This window comes from Aquila chrysaetos, chromosome 19, assembly GCF_900496995.4.
Source record: "Aquila chrysaetos chrysaetos chromosome 19, bAquChr1.4, whole genome shotgun sequence".
Taxonomy (NCBI): Eukaryota; Metazoa; Chordata; class Aves; order Accipitriformes; family Accipitridae; genus Aquila; species Aquila chrysaetos.
In genome coordinates, this window is record NC_044022.1 from 24,824,762 (window position 1) to 24,841,532 (window position 16,771).

At 41.0% G+C, this 16,771-nt stretch overlaps 1 protein-coding gene across 5 annotated transcripts; it reads left to right on the plus strand.

Annotated features, from left to right (window-relative positions):
• The first annotated feature begins 60 nt into the window (after nucleotides 1-60).
• Nucleotides 61-15,768, plus strand: THAP12 (THAP domain containing 12). 5 transcript variants are annotated; one of them, XM_041118582.1, is made up of 8 exons: nucleotides 1,474-3,833; nucleotides 4,459-4,807; nucleotides 4,971-5,165; nucleotides 6,022-6,173; nucleotides 7,509-7,629; nucleotides 9,213-9,320; nucleotides 10,371-10,407; nucleotides 10,689-15,768. In XM_041118582.1, the coding sequence occupies exons 5-8, from the start codon at nucleotides 7,615-7,617 to the stop codon at nucleotides 12,635-12,637; spliced, it is 2,109 nt and encodes a 702-aa protein (XP_040974516.1). In that variant the 5' UTR covers nucleotides 1,474-3,833; nucleotides 4,459-4,807; nucleotides 4,971-5,165; nucleotides 6,022-6,173; nucleotides 7,509-7,614; the 3' UTR covers nucleotides 12,638-15,768. The 5 variants fall into 5 exon arrangements, with proteins under 5 accessions (XP_029898439.1, XP_040974516.1, XP_040974517.1 ...); XM_041118583.1 differs by lacking the exon at nucleotides 4,971-5,165; XM_041118584.1 differs by lacking the exons at nucleotides 4,971-5,165; nucleotides 6,022-6,173.
• Nucleotides 15,769-16,771: the final 1,003 nt, after the last annotated feature.

Genomic DNA, 16,771 nt, shown 5'->3' on the forward strand with positions numbered 1-16,771 from the left:
AGTGTAGAGCCGCTTCCCCCCCCCCCCCCCCCCCTTACCCCCCTCCCTTCCTCCCCCCCGTCCTCCTCCTCCTCCACCCCACATACACACACACACCCGCCCCCCCCCCCCCCCTCCGGCCCGCGGATTTAAAGGGGCAGCGGCGCCAATCCGGGGGGGGGGGGACCATGCCGAACTTCTGTGCGGCTCCCAACTGCACCCGCAAGAGCACACAGTCCGACCTGGCTTTCTTCCGCTTCCCCCGGGACCCGGTCAGGTGAGACCCCCAACCGGGAACCGCCGGCGCCGCCTCAGGAAGGCACGAACGGCGGGTTTGGGGGGGGGGGGGTGGGACGAGGATGGGGGGGGGGGGGGACACGGGACCGCGCTCGCCTCTCCCTTCCCCTCAGGCCCCGCAGCCCTCCGCCTGAGGAGACAGCAGCGCGGCGGGGAGGCGCCTCCCTCCCCTTCCCCCTTCTTCCCTCTCCGCGCCTCCTCACCTAGGTGGGGACCCGCCGCGGTTACGGGACGGGACGGGGCGGGTCGGCGGCAAGCCGGGTCGGAAGGAGGAGGAGGAGGAAGAAGAGGAGGAGGAGGCGGCGGGGGGGCTGTGAGGGACCGGCGGCCGCCCGGAGCTGCCGGCTCTCCTGGCGGAGGCCGCGCGCGCGCTGTGGCGCCGGGGGGGGGGGGGGGCTCCGCGGGACCCTCCGGCCTGCGGCGGGGAGGAGGGCGAGCGGCTGCGCATGCGCCGGCGCGGCCGCCTCTTCCTCCCCGCGGGGGGGGGGGAGTGAGGGTGTGAGGGAATGGCTGGCGGGGAGGGGAGTGGGGGGCTGAGGGGATGGCTGGCTGTGAGAAGTGTGGTGGTGTGAGGGAATGGCTGGCGGGGAGGGGAGTGGGGGTGTCTGAGGGGCTGAATGCCTGGATGTGAGGGGAGTGGAGGGGGCTGAGGGAATGGCTGGCTGTGAGAAGTGTGGTGGTGTGAGGGAATGGCTGGCGGGGAGGGGAGTGGGGGTGTCTGAGGGGCTGAATGCCTGGATGTGAGGGGAGTGGAGGGGGCTGAGGGAATGGCTGGCTGTGAGGGGAGTGGGGGGGCTGAGAGAATGGTTGCCTGTGAGGGGAGTGGGGGGGCTGAAGGAATGGCTGGCTGTGAGGGGAGTGGAGGGGGCTGAAGGAATGGCTGGCTGTGAGGGGAGTGGAGGGGGCTGAAGGAATGGCTGGCTGTGAGGGGATTGGGGGGCTGAGGGAATGGCTGGCTGTGAGGGGATTGGGGGGCTGAGGGAATGGCTGGCTGTGAGGGGAGTGGGGGGGCTGAGGGAATGGCTGGCTGTGAGGAGGGGGGGGGGGGGGCTGAGGGGCTGCCTGGCTGTGAGGGGAGTGGAGGGGGCTGAAGGAATGGCTGGCTGTGAGGGGATTGGGGGGCTGAGGGAATGGCTGGCTGTGAGGGGAGTGGGGGGCTGAGGGGGTGCACATCTGTTAGGGGTTTGGGGAGCGATGGGGTGGATGGCTGTTAGAGGTGTGGGGCAGCTGGAAGGGTGCAGGAGCAATGGGACGAGGCAAGGGAGCCCACGCATCGTGGGGAGCCTGCGCAGGGCCAGCACTGGCTCAGGTGGTGGAAGTCTGTCAGTCCTCCTGCGTGTACTGAGGTGATGTGGTGCTGGATGACAAAAGTGTGTGTGTGACAAGTAGGACACCGGCGTGACAGGCAGCTGTCACAGGATTGCAAGGATGATGGTTTGTGGCGAAGCTTCATGAGCGACAGCAGAAGTGATGGGATATTCAGGTTCCCAACAGGCGAAAAGCAGGGGTGGTGCACTGGTAGAGCAATACCATGAAAAATAAATCATGCACTTAGACATAGAAACCCCCATGTGGAAAGAAGCTCACCTTTAAATCTAGACAATGCTCTTAAAATTGTTTTGCTTGCTTCTCACAGTTTTGGAAGGTGCATGGGCACTAGAGCAATACCAGTTATCTCTTTCCTAACAGTAGGTAATTAAGGCTGAAATTCTTGACGATTTATACATGATAGTGGCTTGCTTCCTTCCTTGCAGCTGCTTGACCTGATTTCTGGAAAATTGCAAAACCCATGGGAATTGTGGGTACATAGTTTTTTCTAAGAAAACAGTCCCCTGTAAGTGATTTCAAATGAAGATACAAAAATCTCATATAGGTAGTAGCTGCTGCTTAAAGCTGTGTCTTCAGATATGTTGTCAAGCTCTCCTGGGCAAATGCAATACCTTGCGTTAAAGCTAGGATAACCAGGCCTCTTTCTGATGCCCGTACATGCCAGGTTTTGTAGTACAATCTGTATTACGTATGTTTATGCTTTTAATGAAAACTAAAATCAAAATAGTGGATTTCCTACTCTTTAACCTTTCATTTGTATGATTCGTTCCTAGTGTTGTCTCTTTCCACCCTCCATCCTGTGACAGCCAGAGGTTCTTACGTAGTCAAAGGAATGACTGCAATTTGTGCGGAATTGAAGAGATTTGGTGTGGTCTGAACTTCAGTCTTAATTTTTAAGGAGTCCGTGCTGTAAAGTCTGAGTTGTGTCAAGTGGTGCAAAATTTCTCAATATGTGACAGTTTATTGTATGAAGAAAATACCCCCTTCGGTTTATAATTTTTCTACTGAAATACATTTTGAATGAATGTTTTCCATGGTAGCAATTCAAAGATATGTTAAAAAGTGTGCAGTTAATTAAATGATGCACTAATTTTAAAGATTTTTTTTCCTTTAAAACTGTATTTCAGAATTAGAATACTACTACTTTTAACCACCATTTGTGAAAGTTTAGAAATGAAAACCCTTTTGAAAAAAACAATGCTTGTCAGCTATGATGAGTTGGAACAGTATGGATTTATGGATGTTTCTTTTGCAAACATTGAAGTGGATCGCAGACATGGTTTTCGGAAGCATGTACTGGCTTACGTTTCTACAGCATGTGAGAAAGCATGCTTTCTGAGTGCATGACTACTTCATAATCCCCTTGAAGTAGTTCAAGCTAATATGATTAATGTTCCTGTAACAAAATAATACAAAATAGAGTTAAAATTGACCCTGAAGGATCATCCAGACCTTTCCACTGTCCAAAGGAAGGATAAGCTATACCTAAACTGTTTGTAGCATCTGTCATACTCTTAAAAACATGCTGTGACAAAGATGACACTCTCTTCACTCTAAGTTATCTACAAGTTTTTTCCTCCACTAATGTCTTACACCTTTCTCATTTAAAACTATGTGAAAATGTCCAAAGTTGATCATATATTCTATTTTAGCAACAGCATTTAATGACTGATAATCTGTGCAACCTTCTGGCTTTGTAGACTGGAGGTTGTTAGTGGTTTATTCTCCTGTTTGAACTACAGAAGTCATCTGCAGTTGTAAATGACAATGTGTTGCTTGTACTGCTTGCTGTTATAGAAACCTCTTACCGTTATAGGTCAGACTGGTCTGGCAAGCAAAGTACTTTATGCCAAAAATGTGGTGGTTGCACTTGGCAGCTTACAGTGAGAAAGTTGAGTATAAAGGCTTTAGAATACATCTTTAAAAATAAATTTTGATTTTTTAAAAAAAAATCATTGATAAGAAATACATAGTCCCCGGTAAATTGTCTCTACTACCTTACTGCTTTCAGTTTTTCCACAATAACTGAATAATTGCCTTTATGTTTTCCCAATTGAGTACTAAGCATTTCCAGTTAGATATCCCAAATCTGATCTTTCGAGTGTTAGCAACTCTGTGAGAGCTAACCAGTTATTTAAGACTGTCTTCATTTATCATTGCTACCTGAGAAAACGAGAAGGGGTGTACAGATTAGGCTTTGAAAAAGAACGATCTGCATTTAATGGATGGTACGTAGTCTTTTCATATCAAACGTTAATGTAAATAGTCTCTGTTACCCCAGTAAGGATGCATATTTTATAGTTTTATACAGTCTAGGCAGTGATCCCCACAGTAAGATCTGTCTGTTTAACCCTCATTTGTGTTTCTGACTGTTCGTCATGGTGGTTTGAGTTAAGGTGAGGTGTGAGTATTTAGAACAAAATACCTCTTAAGCAAAGAGATGCTGTTCTACTGCAGTTGACCAATACTGAGATAATGTAAATGGTTTACACTCTATCCACACCTCAGTAAAACACCACTTGAGCTTCCATGAGATGTCAGCAAATCTCTGAAAATGTAAACTTCGTGACTGAAGAAAACCTTAAAAGCTAATGGGTGATACCTAAGCAGTGGTGTAACACGTTGCATTGAAATGGCTTTTAATTTGTGCCAAATATTTTGCAACTAAAGCACTTGTACAACAGTACAGAGTGTGCCTTTGCTGGATACTAAAAAAACTGGTGAAAATTTTATATATAATTTTATTCTAAAATCTTTTTAATTGCTGCTTGGATAATACCATGCAGAGCTGTGCTGGGTGACTTCAGGGGTCTGACCTCCTTTTTCTTTGTTCTTCCACTCCTCGTTCCTCAGAGAGCATTCGATTTGTAACCAAACTTGTAGCCAGACTGAAGGGCCGAATTCAGACTCAGATGGAGTTTGCATGTTTGACTCCAGTCGCATAACCTCCACTATCTCCCTCTAGTCCTGTAGCTGCCTGAGAGAATGTCATCACTCCAGCCTTTGTCAGTAGAGTTTCCTAGATGTCCAGAGCTCCAGTTACCGATCCGCTGCTCCGATGGGGCGAGGAGCTTGGTGCCTATGTCTCATCAGGATCCACAAACCGGGTGTCTGTGTGCCAAGGGCGGCTTTTGGATCGTGTGCTCAGACAGCGTTGACTTCAGCACAAAACGCTGCCGCTTTCATGTAACTGTAGGAGAAGGTGGGAAGGGAGAGGAATATTGGGTGGTTAATTTAATATGTGAGACTCATTTCCTGAGTAAGACCCCCCTGAAGAGCTCATGTTATCTTTTGCCATCACTCATTAGTGTGATCTGGGCCCTAGCTATTACTAATACCTACATAACTTGTTCTCTGGTTGGCAGCAACATTGGAGGTGAAGGGATTCAGGCTCTTTTTTCTCTGTCCTTGACAACTGTGTGCCAGTTCTAGATGCACCATCGCTGCCACCGATTTGTCCCTGTGTGGTTGCCAGGAGGTGATTCAGAGGACTTACGTGAGGAGCTCTGACTTTGCTTCCTGGCAGTCTTCCTCAGGTTCCCTGAGTCACTGAGAGGCAGGTAAGACCACTAGGGTCAGGCTCTTCCTCTGGATACCCCTCTGGGCTGAAACCCTCCCCACTAACTATAGGGAGGCTCATCAGCCTTTGTGGCAGCCCGATGTGATCCCCTTTAACGAGTTACCTAGTAATTGGCACCCACTCAGAAAGTATGAGAGCCAGATTCAATATAATCTGCATGCTAAAGGTCTCCCATGGAAAAAGACTGTGTTTATACTGTTCGGTTAAATGGAGAACGCTCCCTTGTTGGGTGATTGCACTGTCCAGGCAAGAGTGCAAGATCTGTGGTGCCAAAAGACTGAGCAAAGAAACGATATTTTTTTTGTTGTTCTTCTTCTTATTTTAAGTCATTATTAAGAATACTATGTGTAGATCTATGAGAGCAATGTTAGAAATTATTCTGGTTTTATGGCACTTGCAGCCACTGGTATTTTGATACTTTGCATGAATGAAAAATTGAGACGCACAAACGGTTCAGCCAGCAGAGATCAGAATCCAAGATTCTCCCCTTTCATCTTCACAGTTGCCTTTTATTGCACTCAGTTAAAGTAGAGGTGATGGTGAATCCACTCAGAGCTGTGGATTTCCTCATTTGGGCTGCCCACCAAAACATCTGACGAGACAGCCTTCGTTCTTAAATTGTTGAATAATCACCAATTATTTTTCTCCCTCCTTGCTCCTGTGAGCAATAATTCCGTGTTTGCAGTCAAAAATCATAGCAAAACTGCTTTCTCGTAACTTCTAGCTGTTTCTTGAGTCAGAACCCATCTTCTTTTTAATTTAGGAATGAAAGAGACTATTTAAAGCCTTTTGGTTTTAAGGGGACCAAGTAATTTTTTCACTTTCATGAATTTCAGTAATGATTGGGTTGTGGGGAGATCTCCCCCACTTTGCCCTACTGAACTAGTAGACTCTTCGTGTAACTTCTCTGCGTGTGGACATTGCCAACATGTACCAGTTAAAGAAAAAAAACAACACAACACTTTAAAATATGAGTCCATGTTGAAAAGTATGCAGCATGTTGAAAAGTATGTAGCAAAGTAATGGATTGTAAGGTAAAATAAGTCACTGAGATTGTAGTGAAAGTTCCTTCTCCTTTTTGCTGTAGATTTACTGTGATATTACTGTAATTCTTTATAATGTAGTTGTCTCTGGCGTTCTTGAGTTTGTCTGGGGAAGGATTTACCCTAGGAGGAATGGGAGAGGAATACTGGGTGGTTAATAACAGAGTGTAACCACTCTGTACAGTTAGAATAATGGAGAAATCATCGGTCGTGTTCACGTGAAAGTTTTTAGTCATTTGTATTGTATGTTTTCAACTTTCTGTTTACTTATGTGCCATTGTAAACTGGTGGCTCTGTGATCCCATAAGTTGTAAGCAAGTGCATTAAAATGACACTGCTGCCGAGGATTATTTTTGCAGGAACGAAATGGCTTTTTTGTTTAAGCTTTTAAATACAGAGATATCAATAGCTGCTGGAGTCTTGTTAATTTATATTTATATTTTTACTGCACAAATAAAATAGCAGATGAGTTTTACTGGAGTAGCTGTGCAGAATTAGTCTATTCATGCTGTTACTCAAAAATCCATAGCAAGAAAGTGATTGCATAGACCCCATTGGGGGAAATAGAAGCTGACTAATGCATTTGCATCAATTACTGCAAGTGGTTTACTCACCAGAGGAAACAGTATCTTGCAGATCTAAAAGGAGCTGTATTAGTAGGGGAAATGTTTCTTTAGCTTTGTGTTATAACTCAGAGAACTAATCCAAAGCAGAAGTAAATATAAAAATACGCATCTAACAAACTTACTTCAGGCATGTGAGCAGTGTCTGTAGAATGATTGCATTATTATTTTTATTTCACTTTTCAGAAATCTACTCTAAACTCCCCAGTGACCAAAATAAATATGAAAAATGCTGTGTTTTGGAGGGAGTTGGAGAAGACAACTGTTTTAATAGCTGCCTTCAAAAACTTTATGACTTTAGTCTACAAGCACATCTGTTTCTTTTTTAACTTTTAAGATTAAATTCTTAAGAATTAAATGGTCAGGTTTCGTGAGCACCTGCGTTACAATCTGTTGTGTGTGTGAGACAAAGGCAAGAATATATAAATTAAGGTAAAAGATTCCTGAATTTCCTGGGGCCATGGTAAGTGGTGAACAAAAGGAGAAAAACAAATTTTTAAAAAGATTTGGTGGTATGTTACAATGGAAGCTGTACAGAACTTTCCTTAGCCTTGCATAAAGTGCAAGGCTCACTGCATTCCAATTTTGAGTACTGTTTGAAATTGTAGGGGATTTTGTTTCATCTTAAAACTAGCTAATTCTTTTGCTTACACGCAGATGTCAAAGATGGGTAGAGAACTGTCGAAGGGCAGATTTAGAAGATAAAACTCCAGATCAACTCAACAAGCATTACAGATTGTGTGCTAAACATTTTGAGACTTCTATGATATGTAGAAGTGTAAGTAAAACCAAGCATTTGTTTACTGCGTCTTGCAAAATGTGAGTAACATTTTTCATCAGAATGCTGCATTTTAATCTTTTGATTGCCTGGGTAACTGGTCCCTGGGAAAATTAATCTCTTGGTCTTAATTGAGATCATTGTCACGATCCAGGGCACCACACAGACTCACAGATGTTGGCACAAAGGATGAGGTGGAAATGAGCAGTCGGGGAAGAGAAAAGCAGAGCTGCTCCTGCTGGTTTAATATGTTTGTGGAGCACTGGTCTTCACTGCAGTTCATTCCTCATGCAAAGTAATGCTTATTTTGTTTATTGTCACTAGAAGTTACAACATTATTTAAATTTATTGGGTGTAAGTATGTAAGTTTACATACCTCTAATTATTTAAAATCATTAATGTGCTGTTACTGAAGTGTGTACATAGTGTGATTTGGTTATATTACATTCTGTTGTGGCCAAGAGATTTAAACAGTATTCACGTCTGTCAAGCTTGTGATTCCTGTTACATTTTATCCAGCTAAAATCATGGCACTGTTGCCTGTTAATGAAATAATAGCTTTCAATTTTTCTTGTTAACAAGATAATGTTGATTTTAACAGCTTATGTAAGAGTAGGAGATGGTGGACTTGGGGCTCTGTATCAAGTTTTAATTTCTAGGCTGTGATACCTAGGCAAAATCAGTCCTTTAGTTACGGAGGATAATTAAAATACGCAGGTCAGACTCTGAGCTCCTGGTGGTATTACACGTGACAGGGTCTCCGATTAGCCAGCATCCCAGAAACAAACAGATGAATATTAGGAGTAATTCTGAATCTGAAATGAAGCTTTATGAAACATGGTTTGTTTAAAATGTATTTCAGTCTAAGGACAGGTATAAATCTCATCAGATAAAATTTTGTACTTAACTGGAAATTAGCCAGTTTAGACAACGTAAGCTTATGGTGTATCCAAATACAAAATTTTATTTAAAATATTTTTATTTAACTGCTAGAAGCATTTACATGACCATCTAGAAGTCTTTTCTTCCTCCTGCTCATTTGACAGATAATTTTTCCTTCAATATGATCTTTCACGGTAGTGTTTTGTGGAATTTATAAGTCTCCATAAAGAAGCAGTTGAACATTTTCACAATGAAAATGTTTATGTGATTGTTTCTAGAATTGTGAAATAAGTGATAAAAATCAAAGCACAATAGTAACAAAATGTTTCCTTTCTGATTCATAAATGTCTTTTTATCCAGAATGTTTATTTTTAAAAATCATAATATTGCAGTAAATTAAAATTGCTGCATTTGGGGTCTTTGATATGAAGATAATGGGGAGGAAAAAGTATTTGTGGTTTGGGTTCGGGTTTTCTTTAGTATCTCTCTTTTCTTTTTCAGTGTTCTCTTGATATCCCTGAAATGTGAATTGCATAGCATAGCTTTCTGTTTGTTTTGAAATGTCAGAAAGTGAAAATACTTTAAAAATAAAAAAAAAAGGGGGGGGGGGGCTTGGCATCTGAAATTCTGGGGTGGTTTTGTGCACCCATAGTGAGAATTTCCCAAAGAAATCCCCAATCTAGGTGTCTGTCTTCTTACAGAGCCCTTACAGAACGGTTTTACGGGATAATGCTGTGCCAACTATATTTGACCTTACAAGTCACTTGAACAATCCCCACAGCAGACATAGGAAAAGGATAAAAGAGCTGGTAAGTTTTTCATGTAAGATTTTTTTTTTGTAATTAATATTAAACCAATAAAGGCAAGTAAGTTCATGTTAAACTTTTGTATGAAAGTGTCAAATAATAATATTTAGCACTTGAGTGTTTGCATTTTCTGTACTGCCTATTCCAGTATCTTTTTGTTGATTATAAGTCAAATGCCCAAATATTATGCTAATATAAATTTTGTCTACTAAGGAAGGTTTAATGAAGTAATCTGGAAAATGAAATGTGTTGATCCAGAGCTGATTCTGCCTTCCAAAGAAAGTGCATAACTTTCTTTTGCTTGTTATTACAGTGCTAACTTAATGAAACTTACGCGTGGTACCCTGAAATTCTTGCTACATATGGACTGTGGTCTTCAGTTCACCTGTTTAACTTTTGAAGTCTGCACCCATTCAGCCATGCTTGTTTTAGCTTATTGTTCTGTAAAGATGATCCATGTATAAAACCAAGATCAAGAAGTTTTTTGTGGAATTGTGTCTTGTCGATACCTCTTTTGTGTCATTTACAGAAAAAGTGTCTTTAGGTCTCTGTGGTTATAAGTATACTGACAAAAGAGGAATTGAGCTCCTAAACTCTGCTTATATGTTGGAAAATTACACACAATTTCTAAGTATTTCTTCATGAGTTTGACTGAGTCTGTTTATTGACTGAAAATAGAGTTAAAGACAGTTCTGTCTACTGACAGTGCATGTTCATATTGAAACAGAATTCTTTAATGGCATTTACTTACTAAGAATTATAAAATACATATTGAACAAATTCCTAATATAAGTATGGGAACATCAGCAGTAGTAGCAAACTATTCTCATGTAGTTAGTAGATATGTGTTGTGGCAGCAATAAACAACTTGAAGAAACCTCCTTCTCTTGGACCTTCTAACACTTTTTAGTGAATACTGACACACTTAAAAATGGTCTCATCTACAATATTTGTATCTGATCTTGTTGTGTTTTAATGTTTTAAGGTCTTGTGCTAGACATTATCATCAATATAAGTTGGTGGTTGGTTTTTTTGTGTTTGTTTTTTTTAAAGAGTGAAGATGAAATAAGAACACTGAAGCAACAAAAGAGTAAGTGGGCAAAATAATTGAGTTAATAAAAACTTTGTTTACTAAGGCTGCAAGGTAATGCAGGACACGTAACTGTAAGTTTATATGTATCAGGAGTATAAGTGAGTTCCTGCTTGATTCAAACAGCCAGTCTAAACTCTTTCCAAATACTCATTCACCTTAAACTGGAAGCATTCTTCACTGGACTCCAGTAACTTAAAAGTAATGGGGATAGTAAGGGAAAGGAAGTGTTATGTTTTATTCATGTTATCTTGACACTTACAGTATTTTACATTTTGTAGTTGATGAAGCTTTTGAACGGGAACAGGCAACTCAAGAATTGAACGAAAGCAATGAACAAAATACTGTCTCAGAGGAAGGAGGGGAAGAACAAGAGGAAGAAGCTGTCCCCTTAACACTGGAAGAAAGAGAAAACAAAGATTACCTTAAATCTTTGTTTGAAATTTTGATCCTAATGGGTAAACAAAATATTCCTTTGGATGGCCATAATGTTGATGAGCTTCCAGAAGGTATTTTTACTTCAGATAACTTTCAGGCTCTACTGGAATATAGAATAAATGCTGGAGATGAAGTTCTGAGGAAACGATTTGAGATGACTGCAGTCAATCTTGAGTATTGTTCAAAAACTCAGCAGAAGCAAATGCTTGAGATCTGTGAAAACTGTGTTAGAGAAGAGACACTGAGGGAAGTAAGAGACGCACACTTCTTTTCTATTGTCACTGATGAAGTAGTAGACATAGCAGGAGAGGAACATTTGCCAGTGTTAGTGAGATTTGTTGATGATTCTCATAATCTGAGAGAAGAATTCATAGGGTTTTTACCGTATGAGGCTGATCCTGAAATTTTAGCTGTTAAGTTCCACACGACTATTACTGAAAAGTGGGGTCTAAACATGGAGTACTGTCGAGGTCAAGCCTACATCGTCTCCAGTGGGTTTGCTTCTAAAATGAAGATTGTGGCTACAAGACTCCTGGAAAAGTATCCACAAGCTGTGTATACACTGTGTTCCTCTTGTGCCTTAAATGTTTGGCTGGCAAAATCTGTTCCTGTTGTTGGTGTTTCCAATGCAATGGGAACAATTGAAGAAGTTTGCTGTCTTTTTAATCAGTCTCCGCAATTACTAGTAGAACTGGACAACACAATTTCTGTTCTTTTTCAGAACAATGAGGAGAAGGGTAATGAGCTGAAGGAGATCTGCCGTTCTCAGTGGACAGGCAGGCATGATATTTTCGAGGTTTTAGTGGACCTCATGCAAGCATTGGTACTGTGCTTGGATGCGGTAAGCAGCGACTCGTCTATTAGGTGGAACAACTTTATTGCGGGTCGAGCATTTGTACTTTCAAGTGCACTAACAGATTTTGACTTCATTGTCACTATTGTAATTCTGAAAAACGTTCTGTCTTTTACAAGAGCATTCGGAAAAAATCTCCAAGGACAAACATCAGATGTATTTTTTGCAGCTAGCAGCTTAACAGCAGTGTTGCATTCTCTGAATGAAGTGATGGAGAATATTGAAGTTTACCATGAATTTTGGTTTGAGGAAGCAACGAATTTGGCTGCAAAACTGGATGTACAAATTAAACTCCCAGGTAAATTTCGCAGGGCACAACAGGGGAACTTGGACTCTGAGGTAACGTCAGAAAATTACTACAAAGAAATCCTTAGTGTCCCCACAGTGGAGCATATTATTCAAGAATTAAAAGATATGTTCTCAGAACAACATTTAAAAGCTCTTAAGTGCTTATCGTTAGTGCCCTCAGTCATGGGGCAGCTCAAATTCAATACGTCCGAGGAGCATCACGCTGACATGTACAAAAAGGACTTGCCTAATCCAGACACACTTTCTGCTGAGCTTCATTGTTGGAGAATCAAGTGGAAGCACAGAGGAAAAGATATTGAACTTCCAGCTACTATTTATGAAGCACTTCACTTGCCTGACATAAAGTTTTTCCCTAACGTTTACGCATTGCTTAAAGTCTTGTGCATACTTCCAGTGATGAAGGTGGAGAATGAAAAATATGAAATAGGACGAAAGCGCTTAAAGGCTTACCTGAAAAACACCTTGACAGAGCAAAGGTCAAGCAACCTAGCTTTGCTGAACATAAACTTTGATATAAAACATGACTTAGATTTAATGGTGGACACCTACATTAAACTCTATCCAGACAAAGTGGAATTTCAAGAAGACTTTATTCCCTCAAACAACTCTGAAGTAGCAGAAGATGCTTAATTTTTTAAGCTTTAATCAATCTGTTGAAACAGCTTTTTCTTAGCTAAGTTTCAACACCGAGGAAAAAACTGTGAAATCTAAAAAAATCACTGCAATTGTATTTCCATTTTAGGTCTCAGACTGAAGAAGCTGTGTCAGTGACCCAAATTATGTTTTGTTAGTCTGCATTAAATGTGTTATGCAAACAAAACCAAGCCTGAAAATAAGCCCGTGCTCTTGGCAGAGGTGCTTTCTACCTTTGATTGACTTCACTAGGTGCTCGTTTACTTTATTGCATCTTGGAAAAAGTACATTGTGATTGTAGATCTGATGGGGCTGTTACATATTCACTCATTAATTAGGATAAGAAGAAAACCTCAATGTTAGAAAGAGTATAATCCATTTCAGTTCTGTTACTTAAGATTTTATTCTTTTTGAAAACTTAAAAAAAAAGTCTTTGGTGTATATTTAATTGGCATTTTGGAGAGTGGATTCAGCTATTGCACAATCCTCGTGCTGTGGACTGTTCTTGATGTAAAGTGAATGTTAGTGATATAGAGGTACGTTTACGGTTTCATTGGAAGAGTCAACCTCTTTAATCTCTTGATGATTGTTTACATTCCTTTGTGTGAGACACAAACCATTTTTTTTCTTTAGGCTTTTAACAGGCATGGCAGGAGTAAATTCCTAAAAGACACTAAAAACTTAAAATTTATTCCACAAATGTTTAAATCTGTTCATTCTATCCTGACTCTGACACAAACCCGTGCATCTTATTGTCTGTTTATTCGTAAACTCACCCAGGAAAGATTAAAATAAGAGTTTGTTGTTTGTCTAGAAGTAAGATCGAAAATATTGCTGTTATTTTTGGCAAGAATAAAACATTTTTGTACAGTTTATTGCAATTTAAAATAAAATGTGAATTGCTTTTTACATAGTATTGAATTTCTTAGTAAAGCTGTGCCTCTGAGAATGTGTATTCTTTTGTAAGGTACCTTTTAGTTTTGGCAATTTTTTCTCCATTGTTTTTGGAATTCTAGTGAGTGGTATTGTCTTAAGACACAGAAAACTGTGTAATAGCGCTTCTGATCTGTATGTTCTACTGAAGGTTTTTTAAAGTATTTTGAGATAGCACTAAATACAGTGCTTTTAATTGTGGAAGTTCTCTCTAACTGAAACAGGCGGAAAGCGATTAAATTTGAAATGGTTCAAAAGTTAAGTTTTGCAGCTATCCTGATGCATGCCAATTTTATAACTTATTTACAGTGTTCCTTTTATGTACTTTCCAGTTGCAGTGGGAAAGGCCTCCAGCAACAGAAAATTGAATGATTGTAGAGACTGTGACAAATACAGTTCTTAATGTTTAATGCAATCAAACAATAAGAATAAATTTGAAAAAAAATCCACCTTTACTAAATAAGCTTAGATATTAAAGTGGTGATGTACATCTTAAGAAATGCTTTCAGGAGCTTTTATTTGCATTGGAGTAGTAAAAATTACTCGTAAAAAGTATTGTCTTTTCTTTCCATTGCTATTTGTGTATGCTTTCTGGCATGCTTTCATGTTAATGCAATTGTTGCCTCAATCAGTAAAAAGTGTTTTAGCTAATAGCTTGCTCTATTCCTCTGAATACATGAAAATAGCCCAAATCTATAGTAATTCTATTTTTTAAAAAAAAAAGGGAGGGGGGGCATTTTAAAATTAGAAATCATACGGAAAATTGTCTTTTTTTAAAAAAAGATCTCAATTACAATTTTAATAAAATAAATAAATAAATGGATCTTTCCCATCCTGGGAATGTCTGTGAGTTCCCCCGCTAAAGACAGCAATGCGAGGTGGTCATGACCTCTGAGATTGTGAGCCCCATATCAATAGTCGGGTTGGATGAGCCCAGGCTTACAGGCGTAATCGGAGAAGGAAGATTGATACCCAGTGCCATATAATTGGCCAAAAGAGCTGAAGACTACTTTCTGACTGTGTAAATGAGATCTTTTTGACCAATGTACTGAGACAAATTGAAGAAGGGAAATGCAGTAAAACACTCCTTTGGCTACTGAAGTGTCTTCTGGAGCTCAGCTGAGACATACAGTTGTGACTAGCGTTGCTAATTAGCTGGCTCCAAGACCCTTGATTGCTTGGTGTGCTCGATCATTGCACTGCCTTTCACAGAGGTGCGTAAGATTGTCTGTAATCAATCAAAAGCTCCTTATTTAGCCTATTTGAATTGTCCTCTTGGAGAGGAATGCCTCATTTTCTCGGCGCGTCAGTGCATCGCTTAAGAACCTGTGGCAGGTAGTCTGAATAGCGATGGCTTGGCAGGATGCAGAGGAGCAAAGGAATAGCAGATTGCAAGGCTAGGTACCCCTTTAACTTAAGAGCTTTGTGTGGAGGAAAACCTTCCACTGAAACTAGAGTGGCTCCCATCTTATTTCTGGGGGTGCAGAGAAACGGTACGACTGAAGTGGAACCCAGTAATATATTTTTAAAGAGAACACTTGCTAGAGCAGGTCAGAGACTGACAGAGAAGTGTCTGAAGATGGGACAAACAATCACTGAAGATAAACTTTGATTCCTTTTTTTTTTTTTTTTTTTAACTCATTCATGAGACAGAGGGAATTATCATCTCAAATATCTTGCCAATTCAGGGCAGTGTGTATTTCCAAGGTGTATCTGAGGTATTTACTTTGCTTTGACCTGGCTTTCTGGCAGATTCTATATAATGAAGCAATAGGTCTATTTAATTTATTTTAATTATCACTGCTGAGATATAAATAATGTTAGTGAAAGTGGATTTTCCTTAGCTGCTCAGCTGATTGTGTTTTGTGAAAGCAATGCTTGTGTGAATACACAAATTCTATTTCCTTTTCCCATGCACAGAGTTCCTGTTAGAAACCAATATTGCTTTTTCAAAAAGTAGCATGTAGCTTTCTATCTCCTGTAGTCTTATTTCTATCACTGGCTGCAGAAATCCTGTAACTGCTTATTTGGCTGCCAAGGTTCTGCTGTAAAGAAGCAGAGGACCAGAACCACTTAATGATTCTGGGTGCAGCTATCGTGTTCCCCCCGTGCTCTGTTTCTATGAAACACTGCAGATCTGTTGCCAGAAACATCCCAATTACCCTAAGAAGATGAAAATAAATCTCTTTACTGGATCTGTTTCAAGAAACAGTTGCTAACGTAGAATAACAATAGGTGTTATCCCAAAGTAGGCTTAACATTCAGTAATTTCCAGACCTCTAATGCTCCCTACTTTCCCTAAGGAAAACAGTTCTTAGAAAGAATAACAGTCTCCTCAACATTTTGCCTGGGTATAAGTAGTGACGCATCAGCAAAAAAAAAAAAAAACAGAGTTGGAAGTTTTAGATCTACAGCAGCTTCAAAATATATTTATGTTCATTGTAAGTTGTCTTTACTTTGCAAAATAACCTGTTAATCAAATAGAATTGAATGTGCATGTTCCGTAATGTAGTAATTGTTCATTTTATTATTGCCATAGCTGTCCAATGTTTCTATTTATTTTCATGTAGCAAGCTTGCTTTTTTTCTTAAAAGTGCCTGTGTGTTTTCTGTTTTAGCTGGCAACAGATATCCCTGGCAGTGTCCTTGAAGGCAAGGCAGGTAGTAGTAAAGTTTGTTCAGTGGGACTGAGGAGAAGCAGTGCAGCAGTGACGGAGCAGGTGCCCGTGTAGTCCCCTATTCCTCTGCTTTGTAGTGTCCCACAGTTAATTAAATATGTCGGTGAGTAACTGTCTGTGTGACTGCCCGTGTGATCTTGCAGTAGGTGATGCTCTTGGGTTGCAGTGGCTACTGCGTAAGTGTTTCGCATAAGGCTCCCAACGACCCCCCCCCCCCCCCCCCCCCCGTGCATGTTAATCGACATCAATGCTCTTTAGGAATAAATTAGTTTCCTAGTTGTAGAACTGGGGGTACAGACTAAAGGGTGGCTTTTACCATCCCCCAAAGCCACCCGTGCTATCTACAGACCTCCCACAAACCCGTGGCCACGCGCTCCGTCGGCAGAAACGCTCTAACAAAATATTTGTGTGGGCAGCAAAGGATCCTTGTTGCAGGGCAGCCGTGCTGTGAGCCTGCAAGCATACCCTGCGGAGTCCAGACTGGATCACAGGCTTCCCTTGCAGCAGCTTGAGGAGAGGGG

Coding starts and splice junctions, on each gene's coding strand:
- THAP12 (XM_030042579.1), top strand. CDS start 168: ATGCCGAACTTCTGTGCGGCTCCCAACTGCACCCGCAAGAGCACACAG. Junction 257..7,508: donor TTCCCCCGGGACCCGGTCAG/GTGAGACCCCCA, acceptor GCTTACACGCAG/ATGTCAAAGATGGGTAGAGA. Junction 7,630..9,212: donor CTTCTATGATATGTAGAAGT/GTAAGTAAAACC, acceptor GTCTTCTTACAG/AGCCCTTACAGAACGGTTTT.